The following is a 27,996-nucleotide window of genomic DNA, read 5'->3' as shown; positions in this document are numbered from 1 at the left end:
AGTGTAGGCATCTGGGAAATCCTCTCACATACATAAGATTTTAAATAACTAACTGGTTGACAAGGCTATTCAAGTGTTGTATAATGGAGAGGAGATGTATTGGGTCATTAATTCCATTGCAGTGCTGCTATACTGATAAACACAGTTACAAATAATGCTCATAGTTTGTTCTTTGTTATTTATACCATTGACAACACATTTTGAAAGGATGTGCCAAGAGAAACATTGCTTTTTGATATTTTGCCATTGCCTTGCTTTTAGTTCACAAAGGTCTTCACAATCGGCAGGGCTTCTACTGGTCTCCCAGGAATCCAGCACAAAATGGCACAAAATCAGTTTCACTAAACATGGGGTTGCTAGGTCTGACAAAAATATCGCCACCCTAGTTTTCATTGTTGCATGGGGCAGGTCACCATCCATAGACGGTGCATTGCTAATCCCATGCAAATGCAGTTCCTTCTCAATAACATTGTAAACGCTGGTAAGGTTATTGCTAAAAAAAAAGAAAATAGAGAGATCTTTTCTTCACTAGCTAGCAATGAACTGCAGACCCCCTTGAGCCCATATGCTGTTTGAGCTTTTTTGAGTCCTGGAGTCTCCCCAGTTTGCAGTTGCAGGAGAGTGGGGAAACATGGGAACAAGTTCCAGCATTAAGCATAAGAGTCAAGTGTAGTACAAAATGGTATAAAGTGGAAACACATATCTTTGTTTGACTCCACAGGTGATGACAAAAGATGCACTCCCTCATAAGTCAAATACAACATCACAAAGCTGTGCAAAATTTCTCTGAGCTTGTCATTCATGGCATCCCAGACAAACCATGGATAGAGCTTGGAGTAGACCTCTCCTCTCTCACTGGAACTGATTCTCCCATCACAGTCACACCACTGTGAGTTAGACCAACTGACATCAATGACTACTCCTGAGGTCACAGAAAGCCTGAAAGCACAATTCAGATATCATGGTATTTCTGACAATGTGATCAAAGTCAATGACCCATCAGTACACAAGTGAAGAATTCAGACACTTCCTGAATGATTGAAAAATTCAGCACTACACATCATCTCCACTTTACCCCCATCGAAATGGGAAGTTTGAGGGAATGCTGAAATTTGCTAAAAGGACCATGAGAAAATCAGTTCAGCTATATTATAATCTTAAAATGAAAAACACATTGCTAAAGATTAAAAAAAGTTTAGTCCACTTAGTAACTTCAAATTACTTTGGAACCATAAGAAAAGTACAGTACAGAACTAGGCCATTCAGCCTATCATGTTTGTGCCAGCTAAATAAAATACTCCATATTCTAATTCTGTTTCTCAGCAGCTGGTCTGCGGCCCTGCAGCTCACAGCTGTTCAGATACAGATCCAGGTTCCTTCGAAACAGATTGTGGCTTTCTGCCTGAATCACCAAACAGGCCAGTGAATTTCAAACATTCTCCAACCTCTAGGTGAAAAAGACTTTCCTCATGTCCCCTCTAATCATTTGGTCTTAAATTTGTTCTCACTGATATTTTACCTCTCTCTCCACCAAGGGAAACACATCTTTACTGTTCATTCTATCCAAGCCTCTCATTTTAACATGCACTTTCTTAAGGTTACCCCTCAACCTCCTTTATTCCTGCCCCATAGCTACATTTTCAAGCTCTGACAACATGCTCTCCTCTACTCTCTATACAATAAATATGTTCTTCCTGTAATGTAATGACCTGAACTCTACACAGAAAATCAGCTGCGGCCTATCTAGTGTCTAATACAGTTCCTGCATTACATCTTGTATTAACTAGCTCAATCATGGAAAGAAAGCATTTCATATGCCTTCTATTCAACCTTTGGCATCTATTCTGTCACCTTCAGGCACCCATAGGCATGTATTCAAGGGTCTATCACTTCTTTTATCCCTCTCAATATCCTCCTATATATTACATTTTTTTGATTGGCTTTCCCTCCTCAAATACATAACCACTCACTTCTTCACATTGAATTCTATTTACCATTTCCATGCCCATTCAACTGAACCATTGATACCTTCCCACAGCCAACAGCCATGTTGTCTGCAAATTTCCCAAGGGTTGCAACATCACCTCAGGAACAAGCCTAAACCAAGCAAACAGATAATAACCCACGAGGGTACCACAAAACGATGTGACAAAAACTGTGCGTGCATCATGTGTGCAGGGACACATGAAATTGAAAGCACAAACAGACTTTTATTCATGCATGATCATTTTCATTATACACTCTAGATGTGGCGTGACTTGCAAATTATACTGCATGCAATACCCTTTTCACATTATGGGAAGGAATGTTTGAATAACTATACTTTTATACACTGTGGCTTCCCATACTCATGTGATTTCTGCTGACATCATATTAAGCAAATAAATTGTACTGAATTGTATTCATTTTATGGAACAGACACTGATCAGATTGGAATTCCCGGATCCTCTACGGAATCCTAGCTAGGACAAAAGTACAAGTCTTGCTGATGGAATGGAATATTTTAAAATTTGGCAGACCTGTCCTGTAATTTCTCATTTACAGAACACCATCTATTTAAAGCAAATAGCTGGAAGAGGGGAAATGGTTGAATGTTTAATTTTCTGAGCAGCATGATGGCTTAGTGGCCAGCACTGATGGACCCAGGTTCGATTCCAGCCTCGGGCAACTGTCTGTATGGAGTTTGCACATTCTCCCTGTGTCTGTGTGGGTTTCCTCTGGGTGCTCGGCTTTCCTCCCACAGTCCAAAGATATGCAGACTAGGTAAAGTGGGCAGGCTAAGCTGCCAGTAGTGTGCAGGATCGATGGATTAGCCATGGGAAATGCAGGTTACAAGGATAGGGTGGGTCTGGATGGGATGCTCTTTGGAGGGGTCAGTGTGACTTGATCGGACAAATGGCCTGCTTCTATACTATAAGGATTCTGTGAGACAGCTGATGAAACTATATTGCTTTAAATCAAAAACGTGACTGCAACTGTTGAAATAAATGGGAATAAAACTTCAAATGCAGCAACACGGATCAAGTAGAAAGAAACATCTGTGTCTGAATGTACCTCAATAACTTCAAGAATCCCAGTGCAGTGTCAGAGGAAATCTAATAATATCACAGGATTAGCAAAAAATAAAATCAGTTGTCAGCGGAATAATCGGAAAGTTGACAGAAACACAGAAAGTCAGCTGGGTACTTCCAGCTGTAATATTCAAGGATTGACTTCAGGGTATCATATCCACTTTGTTTCTTGCCTCACAATCACTGAAACCTGGCTTCACTTTTAGCCTGTAATGCATGCCAGCACCTTGAAGTCTCTCATCCAAGTTTTGTGTTTCCTTTCGTCTACTATTATCATCATGCATTTCACAAATCCTAAAAGATTCTGGCTGTAGGATCTGGAGATTGTGACAGCTAATTAGCACAACATATTCTTCCAGCAAAAGAGAATAGCATATAATGCAAGGAACTGCAGGTCACTGTAGGAGAAAGCACAGAGATCTGCACATTAATTTATTATGAAGCGGATACTCTGTCAATCATTGAAACAAACTCTGGCCTGGCAGTTGGGAATAGAGATGTGGGCATCAAGATGTTTCAGTTAGTTCGTGATTACATGTATCTATTCTTTACTGTTTCCATGTACTCTTCAAGCACTCATCAACTGCCAGGCTCTTTTAAGTGATTGAAAGTGTCTCAATAAAATAGCATGCTGCTTGCACAGACTGAAGTTAGCAATAGTGACTTTTATCCTCCAGAGCCTACAATTCTGGAAATGGAAGACATTTCAATTCCCTGCCTCTCAGACAGCATTGCCACCAACAATATCATTCACCGAACTTGGTTCACTTGGAAATAGTCACTAAGTCTGTGGGAAGGAGAGGGAGTGGATTATGAACACTGCAAATATTTTAAAATTTGAATTTAGATTATTGTTGTCACATATACCAAAATACAGTGTAAAGTATTGTTTTGTTTTATCCAGGCAAATCATACCTTATAAATACATCAGGGTAATGGAACAGAATGCAGAGTATAGTGTTACAGCTACAGAGAGGTGCAGAGAATGGTCAACTATAATATGAGAGGTCTATTCATAAGTTTCATTACAGCAGGGAAGAAGCTATTCTTGAACCTGTTGGTTCGAGTTTTGAAACTTTTCTATCTTCTGCTGAATGAAAAAGGGTGGAAGAGAGTATAACAGGGTTGGGAGGGGTCTTTGATTATTTTGGTTGTTTCCTGAGGCAGCAGGAAGTATAGACTGAATTAATGGAAGGAAGTTTTCATGATGGACTGGGTTGTGTTCACAAACCTAACGTCTTGCAGTCTTGGGCAGAACTGTTGTCATACCACGCTGTGATGCATCCAGGTAGGATGCTTTCTATGGTGCATCTAAAAAAATTGCTAAGAGTCATTGTGGCCATGAAGTAGGTGCACAGGGTTATTTGGAACAACAGGAAACAAGAGGCTTAAAGACTGTCAGACACTGGCTACAAAAGCGTATTAATCTTGATCTCAGTGTCCTTCATATACAAAAGGACTGTCACGGAGAGTCGGATGTATCTGACATTGTTGGGCAGCCTCATCAGTTTGCTGGAATGCCTGTGGAATTTTCTGCTCTAACATCAACAGATAAAGATTGCCATGGTCATTGTAATGCCTTGTGAAGAACCCAACAATTCCAGAAACATCTTCATGCCTCTCCTCTCAGGGAGAGGCCTCAGCAGGTCAAAAAACTCAATATGAAGACACCAATTGAAGGATTATGTAGTCCATTTGAAAAGGATAATGTCAATTGAATTGCAAAGTATAGAATCTCTTCAAGGCTACAGGACACTCAGGTGACTCTTTCTCTGGAATGTCACAAACCTGAGGATCTATCTGTTTCCATGAAGGCAATTTGACGCTGACCCTGGTAACTGGAATCCTAATCCCACTCCCATTCCCAATGTGGGAGCCAGTGAGTGAGGCTGTTTCCCTTCAGAGCAGCAGCAGCAGCACCTGAGAGTGAGTGTGAGAGTGGCCCTTCAACTTTGGATAGCCAGGCTTCCTGGTCTTGTGTGGTTACCGGTGGGGTGGGGGTGTGTGGTTGCTGAGGTGTATGTTGGACGCTTGTTTCTCATTCTCCATCCCACGTGATTTATATTACTGTAGTTTGCAGGGGCTATCTACACATTAAAGCTCAGGTAGCATATAGAAATATTAGAATTAGGATTTAAGTACTAAGAGTGGTACTGACCTTTCCCCTGTCCAGCCTACCAGTTGGATGCAATTAGATTCCAGGACACCATTTCAAAAATGCACAGGGAATTTTACCCTGCTCCCCAGGCAAAATTTTTATCCATCAACCAACACCATGAAAACAGGTTATCCAATAGGAAGAAAGTGAACGATTGTGACATTATGACAGTATTATAGTTAAAAGGTGCTTCCTTATCTGCAGGGTGCTTTGGGATGTCTTGATGTGGTAAAATGGATTACATCAACACAAGCTTGTTATTCCCCCTCGAGATGCCGCACTACTGCTCTGCCTAATTTTGAATTATTGTGAGACCTAGCTCATTCCTCTTCGCACAGTTTTCAAATATTAGTTTTATTTTGGTTTTGCATACAGACATAATGATCAATTTAGAGAAAAAGGAAAATACGAATGCCACTGTAGGAAAATAGCCTGAATAAATCTTTGCACCATCTATCTGACAGTGCTAATACATTTAAACAAAGAGAGAAAAAATGCAATATAAAGAGGCATTGTATTATTAACCAGGCATTGAGCCAGAAATCCCTTGCCAAATGTTTAAGAGCTCTGTAACGATATTATAGAGTTCTGTTAGACTATAGATGAAATATTAGAAATTATAACCACTGTCCATTCATGACACACCATTACAAAGTATAATTACTTAATCAAACTTTTCAACAAAAAACAGAAAGAGAAGGTGGGCAGGGAATTATTCTGAATGGGATCCTCCATCAGTTCCAGGACTCCATTTGAAACATTAACCTAGGTTCCTTTATCAAGTTCTGAACAGTCTGTTATGGACTCTGATTTTCACCATTTTTCATACTTCCAAAGTTTACAGTTCTGTCCTTAATGGTTCATTTATCAAAATCTCTCAGTCATGGGTGAAAGAAAAAATTGTTTCAAGCAATAGAAGAATGCCTGACCCAGACAGTGGAGAGTGTGAGGAGAATTTTGGAAATTAAACTTCTTCCCCCCCACCCACCACCATCCCCCCCACCCCTCCAGCCCGCCAACGTTGCTTGATTTTTTGGTTCCCAAGCCTCTTTACTGAAAGTGAGGCTTGATTGGAAGATGGGCCAGCACCAAATTATAATTAGGTTAGAATGGGGAAGTCAAATAAGCAGCAACATTGAATAAATTATTAGGGCAGGTCTGGCAATTCACCACTGATAGCTGCAGACCTTCCACTTAGGGAGGACAAAGGTCAAAGATGGTGAAAATTTGCCAACTCATATTCCATTCAAATAAAAGAGGATCAGGGAATTTACCTTATTATGGAAGTTTTCAGGTATTAAGATTTGGCTTGCAAATTGAAATAATGAACCTGGTTTTATACCTATTGTTAGTGGGATGGGGGTTGGCATGTAAAATTCAACAGGTGGCCTAGCCATTTGCCTCCAGCCCATCTGAAACTTCATGAGGGCCAGGAGAGGAATTGGCAGCATGCTACCCTTGGGCTTATTGAAGCCTTCAGGCCCAATTAATGGCCTCTGTCATCCCACCCCATCGCGTGGGAAGATTGGTAGTTTTGATTGAGTTGCCTGGTATTGGGTAAAGTGCACAGAAATTCTTATACAGATCCCCTGTGTTCCTAAAAGACTCTGTCCTTCAGGTCATGCCACCTTTTAACCTTCTACATCAGTCTTTTGAACATGTTCATGTCCCTTCAGCAAGATCCCAGACTCATTCCCTGGGCACTTTGTCATGATAGGTGTGCCTGTAGTACCAGCAGTAGCCACAATACAAGCATGCACTGCTGCCACTACAGAGCAGGAGCCATTGGATTGGTTGACAGCTCTCTAGGCTGGGATAGAGGCAGAAGTCCTGCTTAAAGCAATTAACTCCGCTCTCAGCATTAAACTGGTGCAGGGCAGCCATTGTGATCGTGGCAAAGGACCAAACACAACCCCTTCCCTTTTAGGTGGTGGTGTGGGGAAAGCAGTTGCACCTTGTACAATCCCACACAATATTCTATTGTTAAGTACAATTTTTGTGTCTTAGACAGGTCGGGGAAATAAATCATCATGTTCTGCTATTCGTCTTCTCCCATTCTCTCCACTTTTGCAACTGAGTAAAGTTTATGGAATACAAATTTGGTGTGTGTATGAGGTGGAATCTTAAAGCCATATTATCCATAAGTTATCTGATTCTTGAGATTCATTGTCTTTGTCATTAGCAGCCTGACGCTTGGTCAACAATAAATGCTTTAACCATTAGGATGCTTGCCCCCAAATATCGTACTAGAAGAATTTTATTAGCTCCCTACTAGCTTATACCTATGATTAAAACAGATGGTAAGAATTTTGTTGCTAAACTTAATCATAATTCCCATCTCAACACATCACAGAATGAACACAATCATCATACAAATTTGTATAAATCATTCTTTATTCAGGCTGACAAGACTAATAAATGGACATAGAGGAGTCTCACACATTCAGTGTAATGTGGGCATACCTTATTAACTACACATTCAACCAGAACATATCTTGATATAATATACCAGATGCTTAGAGACCTCTTCACATTAGTTCCAGCTGTTGCATTCCACGTAAGAGATTGCAACAGCGGTTCAGTTTTTAAAACTGAACTTGCATATGACCCCACAATATATAAGAGGCAATTGTCAGCCCCGCAAGGACAGGCAGCTTTGGGACAGTGGGGAAGTAATCCATTCTTAAACCTCACATCAGACTCAAAACCACATGGGGGTGGTTTGAACTGAAGTGGTCAGTCAGGAAAAGGCTTTGCACCTCCTACTTCTCAGGATTTAAAAAATTTTTAACCAGCGAGTGGTTCTGTAGCTGGGAATGCTGTAGGTGAAGAGTGCAAGAAGGGTCTGTCATTGACCATCAGTTATGCTCCTCCCTTCATGTGGGCCCGGATGAGCAGGAGCATTACTGTTGGCCCCAACAAGCTGGTGTCATTACAGAAGTTGCAATCACCAACCTGCTTTCCATTGCCCTCCCATCTTCCAACAATTTCCAACTCATCCTGTTTAGCTGCCATCCACTCAGCTGCTTTCCTGCCTAACAGTCAACCTGCCAATCAGGGAGGCTGACAGGGGGCAAGCCTGATGAAAAATTGACAAGGTGTGCTGCTGTTTCCTTTGACAAGGTGTCTGGGAATCCATTCCTCTGCAGTTTCACGTGGGAAATTCTCTTTCCACCCTCACTATGGTCCCTAGTAAACATCAAAACCATTGTCTCCAAGTGTACAAATGCATTTTCTTTGAATATCATACAATTTCTCATTACAGTTAAGACATAACTACAATCCAGAACCAAGTCAGATCCCATAAATGATCCTCCTTCTTAACTTTTCACTTGTTCTGACCTGATTGTTAGGTGAATTCAAATTGGGATTGCTGAGGAGTGGTAGACATTTCCTGTCACTTCTCGGAGGGAAACAATATTGTGAATCTAATATTGTGGCAAGTAAAGTTATTAGACACATAAAGGTTTGAAAATGTATTTGATAAAGCTTTCATTTGCTACACTATTCCAACATAGAGAGAAAAATACACTGAAATGGATTACAGCGTAACTTGCATGTAATGCCATTGAAATGAAAATCTGGCATTACACTTTTTGATCTTCAGCTTCTCCAGGCAATAAAAATGTTTCTGATTATGTGAAGCCATTATTAGATTCTCAGCTTTAAGTGGCTTTATAAAATGTCACTATAGCCCAGTAGCAATAAAGTGTGTCTCAACCAGATCAATATCGTTTCAAGTTGTAGAATTATCTGCCTTTTGGATGTCCACTTGCAAGCACTAACAAAAATTGTTGCAAACTTTTTGTTAGGCCTGTAAGTTAAACCTTTCATTACTTGAAGATGGTATAAAGAATGGGAATGCAGACAAAGAAATGAAGCAGACTTGCATTTATATAGCACTTTCCATGTTGTCCCAAGTTGCTTTGCAGCCAATGAAATACTTTTGAAGCACAGTCACTGATGTCATTGTCGGTAAGCCACTGTTAATTTTCACACAGCAAGCTTCCACAAGCCCTCTTTGAACAGTCCTACCTGTCCATCTTCCTTCCCAGCCTCCCGTCTAACCTATCACAATCACCTGCATCTATCCATTGCCTTCCCAGCTACCTTCACCCTCCAGCCCCACACCCCTCCTATTTATCTCCCAGCCCCCTTGCTCCAACCACGTTCCTGATAAAGGGTATATGCCTGAAATGTCGATCTGCTGTTCCTCGGATGCTGCCTGATCTCCTGTGCTTTTTGACTCTGACCCTCCAGCATCTGCAGTCCTCACTTTCTCCTAAGCCCCCAATTATTCCCAAGGTGAGAAGTGGGAGTCTGGACAATCCCTGCCTTTGCATGCCCACCTTGGGAAACTCTGGATAGAAGGGTGAGATCTTCATGAATGGATGCAGTTTGGACCAGCTGACCCCGGACAAAGTGCGGAGGCAGCCACAGGGCATGTCAGCTGTGGAGCCAGCCCATTTAAAAGGTTGTGGGACTATCCTCAATGTAAAATAAAACAGGAACATCCTGCAGCCCTCACCCCTCACACAGCCCTGATCATCCAACCTAACTGACATCATGGCCCTATCACCCATCATGTCAACAAATGGCCCTTCCGTTCCCATTACCCAACAATGCACTTTCTCAAAACAATGAGCCATAGAGTGACAGTAGAATGCACAAAAAGTGCTTTTAGAAAAGCGATTTATTCATCTCTTTGCACATGTTAAAACCACAATGTTAAAAAAACTTTATTCACTGCAAATCATCAAGTCCCTATAAAGGTTTGTTATCTGAAACTGCAACATTCTTGAAGCAACTTAAGATCATAATTGAATATTGTAAAACTGACAGAAATCAGACAGCCAGTTCTCTCAGTTAGTCTCGAGTTCAGGTCACTCTAGATCAAGGTCTGATCAAGGACACCAGGAAAAGGAGCCAGGTGAGAACTGTTCTCAGCTGTTGTTGTACTCCTCATGTTCCCTAACCACACATACAAATCTCCTCCCGTCATCATTTACCTGGGCTTGGGTTGTTCCATGTTTCTGAATCTCCAGTCAGGATCTTCTGTGTAGCAGCCACCATCTTCCCTATGGCGCTATCAACCTGGAGACCTCCCACCTTCTGATTGGCCAGCAGCTCTTGGTAGGTAGAACCTGAGTCGCTGGGGTCCTGTTCCTTGCTGACTTTTCCAGTGCCTGAATGGATTATCTTTCAGTGGACTTTACCCAAAGGTGGTACTGTAGGTTCCATGTTGGTTATCCAACTGGCCGGGGAGAGGACCATCACTTCCACAAGGTACTGTGCCTCCTCGAATTGTTTCTTGTAGGGCAGCATCAGCGTGCATGTTTATGTTTAATTTCCCCTTAGGCTGAGTACAACAGTCTGCTTGTCGCTGTCAGTGATCCAGAGAAAATCAATACCCCACAATGCACTGAGTAATTCTCACCAAACATTTACAAGCAGCAACACAGTGTGACATAAGCCAGATGAAATTGATAACAAACTGGAGAAAGCAATAGAAGAAAAAGCATTGTATGGGCCAAGTTGACCAAGTGATGGTGACAAAGGAGGTGCAGCAACCTCCTGGCTAAAGAAGGGGTTCAGTTTGCCTTCAGCTGCAATGCCGAGGGTTTGCTTGGTCATTGTTGCTGGGCCCACAGTTACAACAGGCTGCCAAGGTTGGTCGGCAGCTCTCCTTGGTTCCTTTTTTAGTGTTCCTCCATAAATCACAAGAGAGGGATCACTAAACGCAGTCCCCTTAAGCTGAGCAAAAATGAACTGATGCTGTTACTGTCAAGTTTTACTTCCAAATGCATGAGAACCTTACCAACTCTAGGCATAATTCCGTTATATTGGATGCAACATGTTAACTCTGTTTCTCTCTCCAGCGATGCTGTCAGACCTCCTGAGTTGCTCCAACACTTCCTGTTTGTACTCCACTGGAAGTGGTTGCGTTAAGCACGCAGCAGATGTGCAGCATGAAGCCAGCAATGTTGCAAATTCTCTTCATACACAGTGCTCAGATTTACAATGAGCTGAGCTCAATAAAAACACACCAACTGGCTTCAAGCTAAGCACAAATCCAAGCACTGCACTCAGCAAGGTCTCAAAGTCATGAAATTACTGCTCCTGACCGTTCAATTTTTCACATTGTAAAATGCCAAAGTGAATTTCAAGGTCATCCATAATACCAGACAACTCCAGACAAGAACAGGGGTAACCAGAAGGTAGTAACATTTTTCCAATTTCTACTGTACAGCCATTTAACACAAATGCATCACCCAGCACAATCCCAATTGCTTTCAAGCAGAAGCATGTCACTGTGTGAGAAAAGACTTCAGTGTTAAAAATCTGGCTTTGCTACATCTGAAGCAAGTCTGAAATGGCTCCTGTTATGTACCTTCAAAAGGGGACTTTACCATCTCTATGCTGAAAAATTACAGAATATGGAAATAACTGATGTCTTGAATTCCTGTGTAGTACCATTTTCTTCTCAAGAGCAGTTGCCTGTCTAGAAATAATGGTGATGTCACTATAACCCTTCCCAACAACCAATCACATCCCCCACCTCACCAACTCCCAGTTTTCATCCATTAACTGTTACATTCTGCCCTTGTGAATTTCGGGACCAAGCTCTTATCCATCAACATCATATCCAAAAACACAACTGGTTTATCAGAATATTGTGATTTTTTTACCAAAGTTGGCTATCTTAATCTTCCATTATTGTAGTTGTTTTACATCTAAGCCTTAAGTCTTCTTATGTGATGTTAAACTCTTAATTGTTCAAAACAAAACATTAATTTTGTTCATTTTGTCTGCCATACAATGTAATCCATGACATCACAGGCACTACCCATTAGATCTTCTAAAGAAACATTGTGGTAAATTTCTTGCTAACTTGCTCCTTGTTTATTTGTCCAGCTGAGATCATTTTTTTTTTCCTAACTCAACGCTACATAATTTTATAGAATTCATGGGACCACTAATTTTAACATGCTGTATTGTACAAATCACAACTTACCTTCCCACTATTAACTTAATCGTATTGGTAAAGATTCCATTCAGAGCAAGGGCCAGAGAAACAGCTAAGTATTGAAAAAGAAAAACAAGCATTGTAAGATGCGTTCAAACTAAAAACAGAGAATCACAAATATCTGGATGTGAATTTGAAATACATAACATGGTAACATACACTGAATGAATACTTTACCTAAACAGGCCTCTTTAATCTCTGTTTTATCTGTTCTGCGAATTATTTTGACAACAAAGATCACTGCCAGGGGTGTGAGGAAAGAAATAGCCTGTGGAGACAATGAGGCACAAAAGTAGAAGTGCATTTAGAATTCCACCTCCATGATTATTACTGAATGCAGCAAATCATACACAATATCCGACATCTGATATCTCTGTGTTTTAACTGATGTCATTAATTGCTCTCAAATAAAATAATTTCAATCCTTTATCAACAGCACGATGGGGATTTTTAATTAAACATCAAACTAAATCAACAATTATTTTTCAATATTTTCTTTCTCACAGACAGCCGATGTAAAGTCTGTTCCACAATTATCACTCTGATGCTAATGTGAACTAATTTTATAGTTTTAAACATTCTTCCACCTTAAGATAAATGCAAGTTGCATATCATTACATTTTAGAATTAGAATCCCTACAGTGTGGAAACAGGCCCTTCAGCCCAACAACTGACCCTCCAGAATCATTCCTCTACATTTATCCCTGACTAATGCACATAACCTATACATCCCTGAACACTATGGGTAACTTAGCACTGCCAATTCACCTATCTGCACATCTTTTTGGATTGTGGAAGGAAACCAGAGCACCCGGAAGAAACCCACGCAGACATGGGGAGGATGTGCAAACTCTAAACAGACAGTCGCCCAAGGGTGGAATTGACCCCAAGTCCCTGGTGCTGTGAGGCAGCAGTGCTAACCACTGAGCCACTATGCTGCCCAATTTGCCAGTATATAATGATCCAACAATGACTTGTCCTTGCTCATTGTTAAGTACATATAATTCACGAAGGAGCACAATGGTATTTTGTAAAGTGGACACTTTTAATGCATTAATTGCCACTGATGAGTTAGCAACATTCAATATGGAAGCTGATAAACATGAAAATGAGGAAAGTATGGAGTGGTGACAAAGCTTTAATTCAATTAAAATGTAAATTGCTCAAAGAATTAACTCCGCATTGATCTAATGCCACAATTAAATCATGAAGCAAAAGAAAGACTTGCATTTATATAGCATCTATAAGGTGCATTTTCCATAATGAAGTCCTTTTGAAGTGTTATTCCTATTGTAATATAGGGAACAATAGCAATGAATTTTCACACAACAAACTCCCATAAACAGCAATGTGACAGGATCAAATTATTTGGATTTGTGATGCCAGTTAAGGGATAAATATTGGCTAAGACACTGGGGACAATAGCCCTGCTCTTTTCTGAAGTTCTGAAGCTTTGAGATCTTTCAAATTTATCCAAGATGGCAGACCAAGTCTTGGTTTACTTGTTTATCTGAAAGATGCCACTGTCAACAGTGCAGCACTCAGCCAGTACTGAACTGTACCGTCAACCTTGAATATTATGCTCACGTTCTGGATTTGAATTTGGATCTACAAATACCTGACTCATGATTCCTTACTACATTCAGTTCAAGTGTCCAACCCAAGTCTTACATTTGATACTTCTTTATGTGATCTATTTCTCAAACCAAGTTGAAAGTTGGAATGTCCCCTGATGTTTATACAGTGCCAATACTATTCAGAACTCTTCAAAATCAAACCATCTGAGAATCTAACTATCTGCCTTGATATTCAAAGACAATAGTATCACTCAATGCCCTACTATCAACATTGGTCAGTAAGTGAACTGGACTAGCTGTACAAATACTGGGATTACCCAAGACTGGGAATTCTGCAGCAAGCAGCTCACCTCCTGTTCATTTTTACAAAGTTCAAGTCAGGAAGGTAATGGAATACTCTCCACTTGCCTGGATGACTGCAGCTCCATCAACTCTCAAGAAGCGTGACACCATCCGGATAAAGCAACCCATTTGATCTGGACCTCATCCACCACCAGAACCATTTGTTCCCCTCACCACTGTTGCAGTGTGTAGGGACACATACAAAATGCACTACAGCAGCTCACCATGGTTCCTTCAAACAGCACTGTCCGAATCCATGACCTTTATTATCAAGAACGATGAGGGGAAGTAGATGCATGGGAACACCTCCATCTGCAAATTCCCTGTCAAAATATGTGCCATCTGGGCTTGGAACTATATTGTGGATCCTTCACTGTTATTGCATTAAAATTCTGGAACTCCCTATCAAACAACATCATAGATATATCTATACCACATGGCAGTCATTCAAGTAGTTGGGAATTTAAGTAACAGATCTATATTTTTTCTCCTATGTGCGTGAGTATATGCGGATTATCCTTGAGATCTAGGCGTTGTGGTTAGAACACCATTGATTGTCCATGTCTAATTGCCCGCGAGAAGCTAATGGTAATCTGACTTCTTGAACTGCTGCAGTCCTAAGGGTGTAAGGACATCCATAGTGCTGTTAGGGAGGAAGTTCCAAGATTTGCGATAGTGGACAAACAGCGATATATTTCCAAGTCAGAATGATGCATGACATAGAGGGGAATGTGCAAAGCTAGTACTCACATGTATCTTCACTCTTTGCCCTTCATAGTGTACGGTTCACTGATGTAGAAGGCGCTCTTGAGGAGTCTTGGGAAAAGTTGTTACAGAGCATGATATAAATATACACTGTTGGCACTGTCCGTCAATGGTGGAGGGAGGGAATATTAAAGGTAGTGGATGGGTGCAATAAGTGCCTTGTCTGGGATAGCACTAAGATTTCCAATGCTTTACAGCTTTGTTCATTCAGAATAATCAGTGTTGGCCCATGGTAGGTGAAGAGAGAAGAAAGTAGTCTGTAAATTGGCATAGTGGTATTGGGGTCATACAGGGGATGCGCAGAGGGTATTAGGCTGCGTGAGTTGGCATAGGTATATGTTTTTTTATTCATTCGTGGGATGTGGGCATCACTGGCTGACCAGCATTATTTATTGACCATCCCTAGTTGCCCTTGAGAAGGTGGTGATGAGCTGCCTTTTTGATCCGCTGTGGTCCACCTGCTGTGTGTTGACCCACAATGCTACTGGGAGGGAATTCCAGAATTTGCCCCAGCGACAGTGAAGGAACAAGGTATGGGCATGATTGGTGAATCCTGGAGGAATTTTTTAATTTCTCACTTTTAGAGTGGTAAGGTACCTCTCTGGATATGGACCTGAAACACCTTTGTATCCTTTGGGAGAGGTAAGATACCCTTCAGGATTGTGAAAGGTAGCCTTGTGTGTAAAAAAAAATGGGAAAACTCCTTCGGATTTGCAAATTTGTCCAAAAACCTAGGTATGGTTAAAAATAAATACTGCTAGGGTAGTTGAGAGTGCTTGGCTACATAACATCACTGTAAGATTTGTACTGCATGGCTGATTTTCCAAGTTACAATTTTCTCAATGGTGTGTCTTTGAGGAACAGCTCCACCTGCTCATTGAATCAAAATGGTTATTGACTTAAGGTTTTTAAATATTTAAGGTAGACATTAATTGCCACAAGGTATTAACCACAAGCAAAATGTTTGTTTCAATAAGTATTGGAAAACATAAGTGAAACGTTTGTTTTCATAAGGAACTTGTTGTTTCAATTTCACTGTATTGGTTTGTTTTGCATCAATTATGGCATGTTATTTTCAATAGTGGCTTAACTAATACAGTGGTGACTTGATTTTCTGTCTTGACATCTGAATGCCTATACATGATCATAGATGTGTTGGTGTGGTGAGGGAAGGACAAGAGGTGGTGGGTAGCAGATGAGTTGTCATGGGCCTGCAAAGGATCATGGAATGAATAGAACATTGATGATTGATGGTTAAATGGCCAATGGGTGGCACAGGGGTATGAGCGACCCTGAGGTGGCTACAGAAACATATGTTGACATGAATGTCATAAAGAATGAGTTAGTGAGAGATCAGGCTTATATTTCTTTTCATTTGTACATTCTGGAAGCTGCATTTATTTACACATAAGGCCCTGTTCTTCACAGCCAAAAGGAATATGTCCATACACTAACCAAACAGTTATCCAGACAAGCCAGTTCCTACTTAATTCCATGGCACTGCCGTGACCAATTAGAGTTAACCTGTCGAGTTTGAATTTGGTCTATTATTTAAGATATTTTATATTTCCAGCTGAATCTGCATGCCATCCCTAGTCACAACAATTGCCTTTTTTTTTTGCTGTATGAACTGCTGCTTCCTTTATTGTCTTTTTCTTGTGTTTCAGTACTGGTAAGTGCAAGTTGAAAAGTTATGACTTCATGTCATTTTTTAGCAATGTTTAATGTCTTTGAGCAATAAACTGGGATTGCTCCCTTGCTTTTCTTCAAATTAGTGACGTGGTTCTTTTTCATATCTACCCGAGGAGGCAGGTAGTCGCCTCTGCTTAACATCGTTTCTGACAGATAAGACCTCCAACAAGTTGCTGCAATTGGAGTGTCGGCTGTCGTTTTTGTGTTCAAATCCTGGAGTCAGACATGAACTCAGATGCTTATAATTACAGTTACATCCCTTTTCATGTTAGGAGGCATAGCAGTGAGTTGCATCCTGTGCAATAGATCACACTGAACAATACAGAAGCAGGCCATTCAGCCCACACTGACCCTTCACAGAATATCCCACCCAGAACCAATCCTCCCTGCCCTAAACCTGCATTTCCCATGGCTAATCTACCTAGGCTGCATATTATGGGACAGTTGAGCACGTACATCTTTAGACCGTGGGAGGAAACCAGAGCACCTGGGGGTAACCCATGTAGACACAGGGAGAATGTGCAAAACCACACAGTCACCCGAGAATGGAATCAAACCAAGGTCCATGGTGTTGTGAGGCAGCAGTGCTAACCACTGAGCCACTGTGCCACCCAATGCCCCTGTGAATAATGTCAAACATGTTATAATCAATCGATCAGTGTCACTGATCATCCCGGTAATGCAGCTCATCTTCTTCTAATCCCAACTCTTAACAAGGATAGTAGCTGTCACTGCCTCAGTGGACTCTTCTGCCTGTCGGGCATCTCTTACACAATAGCTTTAAGATTGGATGAGAAAACAAAGAACCAAGGGAGCAAGATTCTGCATTTTGAGATCTTGAGAATGGGAGAAGTAAAGAAGATCGAGCAGTGAGACTTGCTCATGTGTTTATTCTGGAAGATGTATAAATGACTGCAAGATTTACAAAAAATAATCTTGAGCACAAGATACTTTAGAAACTTGGCCTCTATTAAAATTGTCTCTTTTTATCATTAGCAACTAGGTTGGTAATTTATTGTCAAGCTGTAAAGAAATATTTCTCACGTTTCCAAACCCTGCATTCCATGATTTGGTGTTAACTTGTTTTCAAAGATATGGAGTATTATGTGCTTGGGTTTATTTATATCTCGGTGAAAATAATGATTTGTTTCTGAAAAGTTGAGAATTATTTGGGTGGTTACACATTAAAAATGGCAAAATCTGGCAGTTGTTTATAAAGGAAAATAATGTATATTAAAAACTGGGCATTGTAGTGAATCATTTATATAAGTAGCTTAAGGCAAGAGTGGAAACAAGAGCAACTGTCTTTTCCAGTTTGGACTGCCACCTAATTGCTGCTGAAGTCAGAACATCATGCAATGAAATGGGATGGAAGCTGATACAAGGAATAATTCAATCTCAGTAGGAGCACTGCAGCTAGAGAGAGAAAAAAATAGCCCAGCTTCTGCTGCTTAAGGTTTATTATCATATATCAGACACAGAGAGCTGCAATTACAATTAGATTCTCAAAGTCCGACACGTAGTATGTGTCAGTACAATCTTTTCATATGAAAAGCTTTCCTTAGGCTGTGAATATAATGGTTGTAACATTTTGTAAAATCCATTACTCAAGATCTTTTTCGACCAGATTTTTAATTGCCTTTCCCTTCTTCAGTACATTTTTCACTCCTATTACTGTTCAAGCTGCAGCACCGTGTAATGCTTGCCACAGCATCTTCACGTCATGAACTTTATTGTTTGGAAGAAAAAAACATTGGTACCATTAATGGAAGAGGTTAAAGGCTCAAATTGAAATCAACTTTGACTCAATTCACCTCCCAACAGATCACACTTGTTGTGAGAAATGCCCAATATTCAAATGGACCATCATGAATACTGAGCCACAATAACGAAATATTCAATAACTAAGTATGCAAATATTGACAGAATTATTTTGCCAATCAGCATTAAAAGATTCAAAAGAATACTGAGAAATCCATGTAATGAATCATTTTCGATCCCTACAGTTGTATTTAACTCATCTAAGTCCAGAGCACCTAGGAACTACTGGTGATATGTTGAGAATATGCAAGAGTATGTAGAGGGACACCCCTGGAATTTAAAATATTTAAAACACACAGCTCAGCAGCATTTCCATATGTTCAGCTTGGTTATTTGCCTGTGAATTTTAATTCCCCATGCACTACACTCTGATGTGATTTTCTTTTTTAGCCCCAATCATCCCCCACGATGCTGCTTGTCCTCTGAGTAGCCGCCTGCTTACTGACATAACATCAGCCTGAACATGGCTGCCTCCTGCCTTTGTCAACGGTGCCATACAGGCATCTTCCAGGTTGCCAGGCCTACGCCCTGACCAAAGGTCACGTGAATTAAAAAATGGCTTTGTTGGGACGACTGAGTGGGGGCCTGGAGTTTGTCTCGTGTCTTTGGTTCACTTTCAAAAAACCCTCCAGGACTTCCTTTTAATCTCCTACTACCAGAGATATCTCCTTCCTAGCAACTCAACTCCAAAGTGCTCAAATTTACCTTCATGAAACCCAAAGGATGGTCACTAGTTATTAGTCAATGAGTACATGCAGGATTGTATTCTGTTTTTAAAATATAATTCTATATCGCAGACAAGATTCTGTAAAATTGATGATTATGCCAAATATGATAATGAGATGCAAGGGAGAAATAATACAAATTCCAAAATGGATATCACAATACTATGTGGACAGCACTGTCTGCAGGACAGACACAGAAAAATAGAATAACATCTAGGAATGTTAAAGTCCAAGCTTCATTTTGGCACCACATGCCCTTGGATAGAAAGTGGCTTCCATAAAGACACCAAGTTCTCATGATTAGAAATTTGCATCTTAATAGATGTTGAGATGTCATGTTGTAACTGTATAGGACATTGGTTACGCCTCTTTTAGGATACAGCATTCAATTCTGGTCTCCCTCCTATAGGAGAGATGTTGTGAAACTCAAAAGGATGCAGAAAAGTTTTACAAGGATATTGCTGGGGCTGGAGGGTTTGAGCTGTAGGAGAGGCTGAAAAGACTAGGGCCATTTTCCCTGGACTGCAGACACCGGATAGGGTGAACAGTTGAGATTAGATTAGATTAGATTTAGATTAGATTAGACTTACAGTGTGGAAACAGGCCCTTCGGCCCAACAAGTCCACACCGACCCGCCGAAGCGCAACCCACCCATACATTTACCCCTTACCTAACACTACGGGCAATTTAGCTTGTCCAATTCACCTGACCCGCGCATCTTTGGACTGTGGGAGGAAACCGGAGCACCCGGAGGAAACCCACGCAGACACGGGGAGAATGTGCAAACTCCACACAGTCAGTCACCTGAGTCGGGAATTGAACCCGGGTCTACAGGCGCTGTGAGGCAGCAGTGCTAACCACTGTGCCACCGTGCCGCCCACTTGAGATGTTTATCCCAGGGTAGGGGAGTCTAAAACTAGAGGAGATAGGTTTAAGGTGAGAGGGGAAAGATTTAAAAGGGACCTAAGGGACAACTTTTTCATGCACAGAGTGGTGTTTGTTCGGAATGAGCTGTCAGAGGAAGTTGGGCGGCACGGTGGCACAGTGGTTAGCACTGCTGCCTCACAGCGCCTGAGACCCGGGTTCATTTCCCGACTCAGGCGACTGACTGTGTGGAGTTTGCACATTCTCCCCGTGTCTGTGTGTTCCGGTTTCCTCCCACAGTCCAAAGATGTGCAGGTCAGGTGAATTGGCCATGCTAAATTGCCCGTAGTGTTAGGTAAGGGGTAAATGTAGGGGTATGGGTGGGTTGCGCTTCGGCGGGTCGGTGTGGACTTGTTGGGCCGAAGGGCCTGTTTCCACACTGTAAGTAATCTAATCTAGTGGAGGCTAGTATAATTACAATATTTAAAAACTACCTGGATGAATGCATGAATAGGAAGGGTTTGGAGGGTTCTGGGCTGAATGCTAGAAAATGGGAAGAGATTGATTTGGAATATCTAATTGGCATGAATGAGTTGGACCAAAGGGTTTGTTTCCATGTTAAACAACAACTGTATGACTCTATATGCCAATAATTTTCAGATCCTTGATACCAAGTGAATAAAACTTTTATATACGATCATTATGAAAATGTATGAAGTAGAATATAATGTCTTCTATATTTGTCTCACAAATTTTTCTAGAGTCAGCCCACCAAAATAGAAACTATAGTCTTAAAGCAAAATACTCAGATTTTGGAAATCTCAAATAAAAACTGAAAATGCTGGAAATATTCAGCAGATCCAATGGCCTTTGTGATGAAAGAAACAGAGTTAACATTTCAGGTCTCTCATTGGAATGGTGGCTATGAGAGTAAGATTTAATGATCAAGTCAAACACCGATCAAACACAAAAAGGGAAACAAAAAAAAAGCAACTGAAAACAAATAAGAGAAAAGGTACAAACAGGAATCGCATTGAATAGGAGGTCAGCACTGACATAAGTCGGGTGTTCCTGGTACACAGGTGGCTGTGAATGAAGCACAAATACAAAAACACGTAATGCAGTCACTGGAAAGCTGAAATAAATAACTGAAAGCAGTGGAAACACCCAATGGATACGGCAGCAATGTGCAGAAATGGAGAGAGTTAATGAATTGAATTTTCCAAGCTGACTTGCCAACTACTCCTTTCTTTTATCTTGCCCAGGGGCTCTGCAATTCTGGTCTGGAGTTTTGAAGTTGGTCTCTTGAGAAATAAGGAGTGTTCATCTTCTGGGAGTCTCCATCATACCACAAGATCATCATTTGAAGGCAAACCACGTCCTGTTCAGGGGTTTGAAAATCCAAAAACCACTTTGATGAGCAACAAAGAGAGTGTAAGTATATAAGGTAAGTGGGGTGAGGTGCTACTGTGGGAGGTAGTGAGGAGGGAAGCATGTGGGTGCAGGTGTGGTGGAGAAAGTAGGTAGATGAGAGAGCCGGGTGCCATGTTGCTGGGTGTAGTAGCAGGGTGGATGGTGGGTGGGTACAGGAGTGTGGAATAGAGTGGTAGGTAGTGGGTAGACTGCCAGGTGGGTGAAAGGCTTGAATGGAAGGAATGTGGATGGGTAGGGAGGCAGATGGGAGAGGGGATTTGTATGCCAGGTTGCTAAGTAAGTAGCTTGGTATGTGGGTGGGGAGAATGGCTCATTTTATAGGGCAGCAGGTAGATGGAGGCTAGATTGACAAATGAATCTGTGAGGGGGAATAAAGTGCCGGGCAAATGGATAAGATGGAGGTTGGAGGATTTGAAACAGAAACAGGCCATTTGATGTGTAGAGCCTGCATTACTGTTCAACAGAAACCTGTCAATGTCTACTTTATACACATTCAATGACTGAGTTTTCATAGCCCTCTGGGGTAGAGAATTACAAGAATCCTCATCCACTGAGTGAAAAACATTCTCCTCTTTTGGTTCCATGTATCCCCTGGTTCTAGGCTGCCCAACCAAGGGAAACAACTAACCTGCATCTATTTTGTCTATTCCTTTAAGTATTTCAATGATATAAGGATTTCAATGACATCTTATAAACTCTAGCGAATCTAAACCCAGTTTGCTCAACTCTTCTTCACAGAACAGTTCCACAGTCTCAGGAAAAAGTCAGGAGAACCTTTATTGCACTCCCTCAGTGGCAATAATATCCCTTCTAAGGTCAGGGGAACAAAACTACAGTGTTCTGGACTCAGTCTAACCAAGATCTATAACATTTGCATCTCCTGTGCTGAAATCCTCACATGATTAGGCTGACATACCATTAGCCTTCCTAATTACCTGCTGCCTTCAATGAATTATAGATGAGGACACCAAATCCCTTTGTACATCTTGTACATCATGATTTTTTTTAACCTTTTACCATTCAAAAAATATGCTATGCATTTGATCTTTCTCTCAAGACAGATAACCTCTTGTTTTTTCCACATTATATTCCATCTGCTATGCTCTAGCTGATTCTCTAAATCCTCTTGAAGCTACTCTGCATTTTCCTCATACCCTTGCACATTACTGCCTAGTCCTGTATCATTCACAGACTTAGAAATATTACATTTAATTCATACATTCAAATCATTGATATATAACATGACCAGGTGGGATCCAAGTACTGATCCTTGTAGTATCTCACTGGTTACAGCCTACCAATACCAGAATGAGCTGTTGATCTTTGTTCTTTGTTTTCTGCCTGTTAGTCAATCTTAAATCATGCCAGTGCATTACTGCCTATCCCATGTGCTTTAATTATGCTGACAAGCCTTCGCTGGGGGACTTTATCAAAACTTCCTGACAATCCAATGAAGCTATGTCCATCAACTCCCCTTTATCATTATTCATATCCCCAAAAAACTTCAATCGGTTCATTAGGCATGATTTCCCATTCGCAAATCAATGTGGACTATGTCTAATCATTATTACTCAAGTATCTATTTATCACATAATATAAATCGGATTGTAGCATTTTCCCTACTGCTGATGTAAGGTTAAAGATCTGTTTTCTCTCTCCTTCCCTTCTTAAATGGTGGGATAACATTGCTACCTTCTAAATCTCTAGGATCCATTACAGAATCTATAAAAATATTGGATGATCACCAATGCATCCATTAATTACCATAGCTACCTCTTACAGCATACTGGGTTGTAGAATATCATCTCCTGGAAACTTACCAACTTTCAATACCATTAATTTCTTCAATATAACCTTCTTACTAATAACACATTTTTTCAATTTTTTATCCTCCCTTGGATCTCCTGTCCTGGGAAATTTCTTGTTTCTATCTTAGTGAAGACAGACATAAATTAATCATTTAGCTTCTTTAGTATTTCTCTACTCCCTCTACTTACAAAATTTTCTGACTCTGAAATGATTCACATTTGTCTTTGCTAACCATTTCCTTATTACTTATCTATAGAATTTTTATAGTCCGTTTTTATGTATTTTGCTAGTTTACATACATATGGTATTCTCCCTCTCTTAATTAATTCTTTAGTCACATTCTAAACTTAACCCAATTGGCAGGTTTATTATTCGTTCTGTTAACTTTATACGTCTTTTCTTTTAATCTTATACTTGACTTCCTTTGTTAGCCATAGTTAACTGACTTCTTTAGCTTTTATCACCTTGCCGTAATTGGCAGTTGCTTTAAACTATGTACAAATTATTTGAAGATTATCCATTGCCAATGTACCATCATACATCTTAATGTATTATTCCAATCCACCTCAAACAATTTTTCCCTTATACCTCCATAGTTTCTTTATTCAGATTTTACACTCTGGATTCAGGTTGAATTATCTCACTTTCAAAAATTATGTCAAATTCTCCCAAATTATCTTTACTCAACCCCCAAAGGTTCTTTCCATTAAGTTTATCAATTAGCCTTTTTTATGAAATAACACTAGATCTAACGTAGCCTGTTCTCTCGTCAGTTCATAGACATGCTATTCTAGAAAACCATCACTGGTATATTCCAGAAACTCCCCAACCACAGCATAAAAGTTCATTGTATTTATTTAGTTGGCGTGGAGAATGAAGTCACCCATGATTATTGCATTATTTACATGGCATGTTTCTCTAATGTCTTGATTAATACTCCATTACTGCTTGGTGGTCTATAAAGAAACCTCAGCCTTTGTTGCCCTCAATGTTTGCTGCTTTTGCTGATTCTTAGCACCACCCAAACAGATTCCACATTTTATTCTTCAGATCAGAGATCTTCCTCTCAGCATTGTACCGATTCTATCTTTTTTAGCAATGCAATACAACAGTTCAGGATCGGGGACCAGAGCCGGAGTGAGAGGTTAGTTGTAGAATCACTCAGACATTCTCAACTGTCCAATGTCTCCTGGGTAATTATTTGGGTAAGTTAGTCAGAATTCTTTGTGGTTTCTGACTGTATAACTCAGAGTTGAAGACTTCATTACAGCCTTCCAGATGTCAATTAATTGCCATTAGAAGTTTAAACTTCCCAGGCAATTTCCTCCCTGTCACTCTGTTGAGACATCTCAGCAATCCCATAATATATCTTGCAGGAAAAAATGCACAATGGCTTTTTTTCCATTTGGAAGATCTGGGTGAATGGTTCAGATCAATAATCTTTTATCAGTTAAGCGATAAAATAGGACATGTAACTTTTGCAAATGTTCCTGTGGCAGATAAGATCTGGAAAGATAATTGAATAAATCATTTCATACACTAATGGAAACAAACATAGGTGACTTCTCAAAATGAAAATATTTTGGTATGACACAACCATATTTTTACTGAATATTAGTTAGTAGTCAATTAATTTCTATTTAATAATGTCTTCAAAATGTAGTGATATTGAAAAAGAAGCTAGTTAAGTTAAATGTTAAACAGCCAGATCAGATTCTCTTTGGTATCTTAAAAAAGCAATTGAAAAGCAGTTAGAACAGCAAGGATCTTTGAACATTGAATAGAGACAAGAAAAGGATCAATTTGCTAGATTGGAGAATTGAAAAGAGATTGCTTGCAAAAGTACAGTGGTTTAAAATCAATATATATTTTGAAACTACCAGTAAACATTGAAAATATGTTCTTTGATCCTGAGCACGTTTCAGCTGGAAGAATAAAATTCGAACCATTTTCAAGGATCTTATTTTGTGTTGATTTCAGAACAAAATAAATCTAATTACAACATCATAATAAACCCATTATAAATCAGCTTGGTGAACCACAAATTTCCCTCTATTGATTTTAGACTAACACTGGTAATCTGTCCAATTACAACAAGGCAAGCGACTTTAATACTTCCAACAAAAAAGCCTTCAAGCTATGAAGTGAGTTTGTGATTTTATTTCTGCCCAGAATGACTGTTTCAGATTGATGATTAATTTGTATTAAGTAAAAGCAATTAATGCAAGCCAAGTCATAAAACAATTCCCCGCTGGACACTTTTAAACCTTTTTTCAAATAGTTTCCTAAAAGGCAAAAGGTGACACAGATTGTTTAACTAAACTAGCTCCTATTAATTGGCAGCTGTTATGTAGGGACTCAGGAATTAACTGGCAATCTTTAGACAGCCATTATTGAGCCTTTAAATTAATTAAGTTGAAGGCAGAATAACCAATAATCTGCCTTCTCTACTGTAGATAACTTTAATCAAACACTCAGCTGTTCTACAGCCAAGAATACAAACAAAAATTGAAAGCTCTTGCAGTACAGTTGTAGTGTCCCTACCTTTGTGCCTGCCAATCTAGGTTTAAATCCCACCTGCCCCATATGTGTGCCATTTCATGTCTGAATGGGTTATTTTTTAAAAATACCAAAAATTAAGCTCTGATTAGAAAAGTATGCACCTACACACTACCGATACAAATTTTAAAAAGGGGTTATAAAGTCATGGACAATTTGCACAATGTCCGTATCTCTGGGCCAGAAGGACTGGGTTCAATTATTCCAGAAGTATGTCATAGCATTGATTAAAGATATCTACAAATGAAATCTGGGTCAGAAGGTCTGGGCCAGGTTGAAGTCTGACCTGCCCGAGATATGTGTCATAACAGGTCCAATTAAAATAACAACAAGCAAAAAATAACCTCAATTCAGCTAACCAGTGCAGCTTTCAAATGTCTTTGTGGGATAAAAGTCAGCAACACTACAGTACTATGCTGCAATGGAAAATGTATAACTCAGGCATTTCTGAAAGATGGGTCAATATAAACAAGGGAGCAACACGCCATCTGAAAGTTTCAAAGCATTTCAAGAAGGATGGCTAGATCAGGAGAGAAAATCTACAATCCCAAAAGTAATTCAGTTTCTCTGGTAAGAGATGATGTCAATACATTAGAAGTAACTAAATCTATCAATGCACAACTAATTCAAACTAATGGTACTTATTCATTCATTAGAAGCTTTTCTAGACCACTAAGACAAGGAACTCTTGAAAATGAAGAAGCATTTTGGACATATATTCATTTAAACTACGTCTTTATGATGGAGGATCTACAAATTGCCTTGTGGGCCAATAATAAACTACATGAATAATCATCTCTTTCTCTATCTTACCCTCATGCCTCATCACTGAGGTTCAATTACCTTAATGAAATCTCAAACCTGAACGAGATCATACTAGATTTTCCCAAACCCATGGAGACAGAGTTGGAGGGGTTGAGGAGATATGATAGTATACTCCCCAATGCAACCACAAAAATCAAGTCATACAGCACAGAGATAGACCTTTCAATCCAACCAGTCCATGCCGCACATAATCCCAAACTAGTCACACTTGCCTGTTCCTGGCCCATATCTCTCCAAACCTTTCCTATTCATGTACTTATCTGTGTGTCTTTTGAATGTTGTAACTGTGTGCTCACATCCACCACTTCTTCAGGAAGTTCATTCCACATGTGAACAACCCTCCGTGTAAAAAATTTGCCTCTCATGCCTTTTTTTAAATCTCTCTCCTCACACCTTAAAAATACATCCGCAACAATCGCTTGGGCCCAAATTCTGGGTAATTTCATAGCATTGCCAAACCTTTCCCACAGCTGGAACAGCCCTTGTGTTAAGACGCTGACAGAGAGATTTTGCCTCTATCCCAATCTTGCCACTGGAATGGGGAGTTGCCCATGCCGCACAGGGAGATGGAGCCACCGTATCAAGGCATCTTCACCGGTGTTGAAGAACATCAGCAGTACCTGCTTCTCCTGTTGGCCGGAGGGTCCAGAATTGCAGCCCTCAGAGTAGCCCTGCAGAATCCCCCAACAAGTGAGGACATTGCTTTCAAGAACTCCCTGCGGTAAGTGCAAGGTCAGATGACCCCGAAGTCAAGTTGCCAAAAAAAAATAAATCTGACCGGCTTAGCAGAATGCATCAAAGCAGAACCAAACCCAGCCTAGATCAAGGGTTGATAATTAGGTAGTGACAAATTTAGCCCATTCTTCCTTCATATTGTCATGACCTGACCAACACCATAGGTGAGAGCCACAAGTTCAGTGCAGACATGGGGGTCAGTTGTTGTTCTTACTGATCCATTTACCCCGAACAACTTGAGGGATAATTGGGATCAAAGTAGCCCCATTCAGAGATGGCCTGGATTGAATGTTGAAATGGTCTCCCATTATTTGTCCTAATTCAATCACTTTATAAATGAAGACCTTCAACAAATGGTTAATTCATTCTTTAGCCAGCTTTGTGCAGATGACATTTTGTGGAGTGTGAAAGCAGCATTGATTACATCCTGAGATCTATTAAGAGTTTTGATTACAGCATGCCTATTAGGCATTCAAAGTCATACACTTGCACTGCCAGTCCATCGTAATGTATAGACTGTGGCCATAATTGCAGATAATCACAACTCTGTAGCCAGAGAAACCACACACGTTTTTGTGTTATTTAACAAGCA

The 27,996-nt window shown here is 40.2% G+C and overlaps 1 protein-coding gene across 1 annotated transcript in view; it reads right to left on the bottom strand.

The window, feature by feature from the left end:
• Positions 1–27,996, bottom strand: part of LOC132826148 (phospholipid phosphatase 4-like) — a 191,597-nt gene that overhangs the window by 101,113 nt on the left and 62,488 nt on the right. Inside the window, exons 3-4 of the mRNA XM_060841794.1 lie at positions 12,434–12,524; positions 12,245–12,308 (exon numbers count right to left, since the gene is read on the bottom strand). Coding sequence (XP_060697777.1) covers positions 12,245–12,308; positions 12,434–12,524 — 155 coding nt within the window. The remainder of the gene's footprint in view (positions 1–12,244; positions 12,309–12,433; positions 12,525–27,996) is intronic.

The sequence above is a fragment of the Hemiscyllium ocellatum genome, chromosome 22 (assembly GCF_020745735.1).
Source record: "Hemiscyllium ocellatum isolate sHemOce1 chromosome 22, sHemOce1.pat.X.cur, whole genome shotgun sequence".
In the NCBI taxonomy this organism is placed as follows: domain Eukaryota; kingdom Metazoa; phylum Chordata; class Chondrichthyes; order Orectolobiformes; family Hemiscylliidae; genus Hemiscyllium; species Hemiscyllium ocellatum.
The sequence above is the reverse complement of the archived record's forward strand: the minus strand, read 5'-3'. Positions and strand labels throughout refer to the sequence as shown.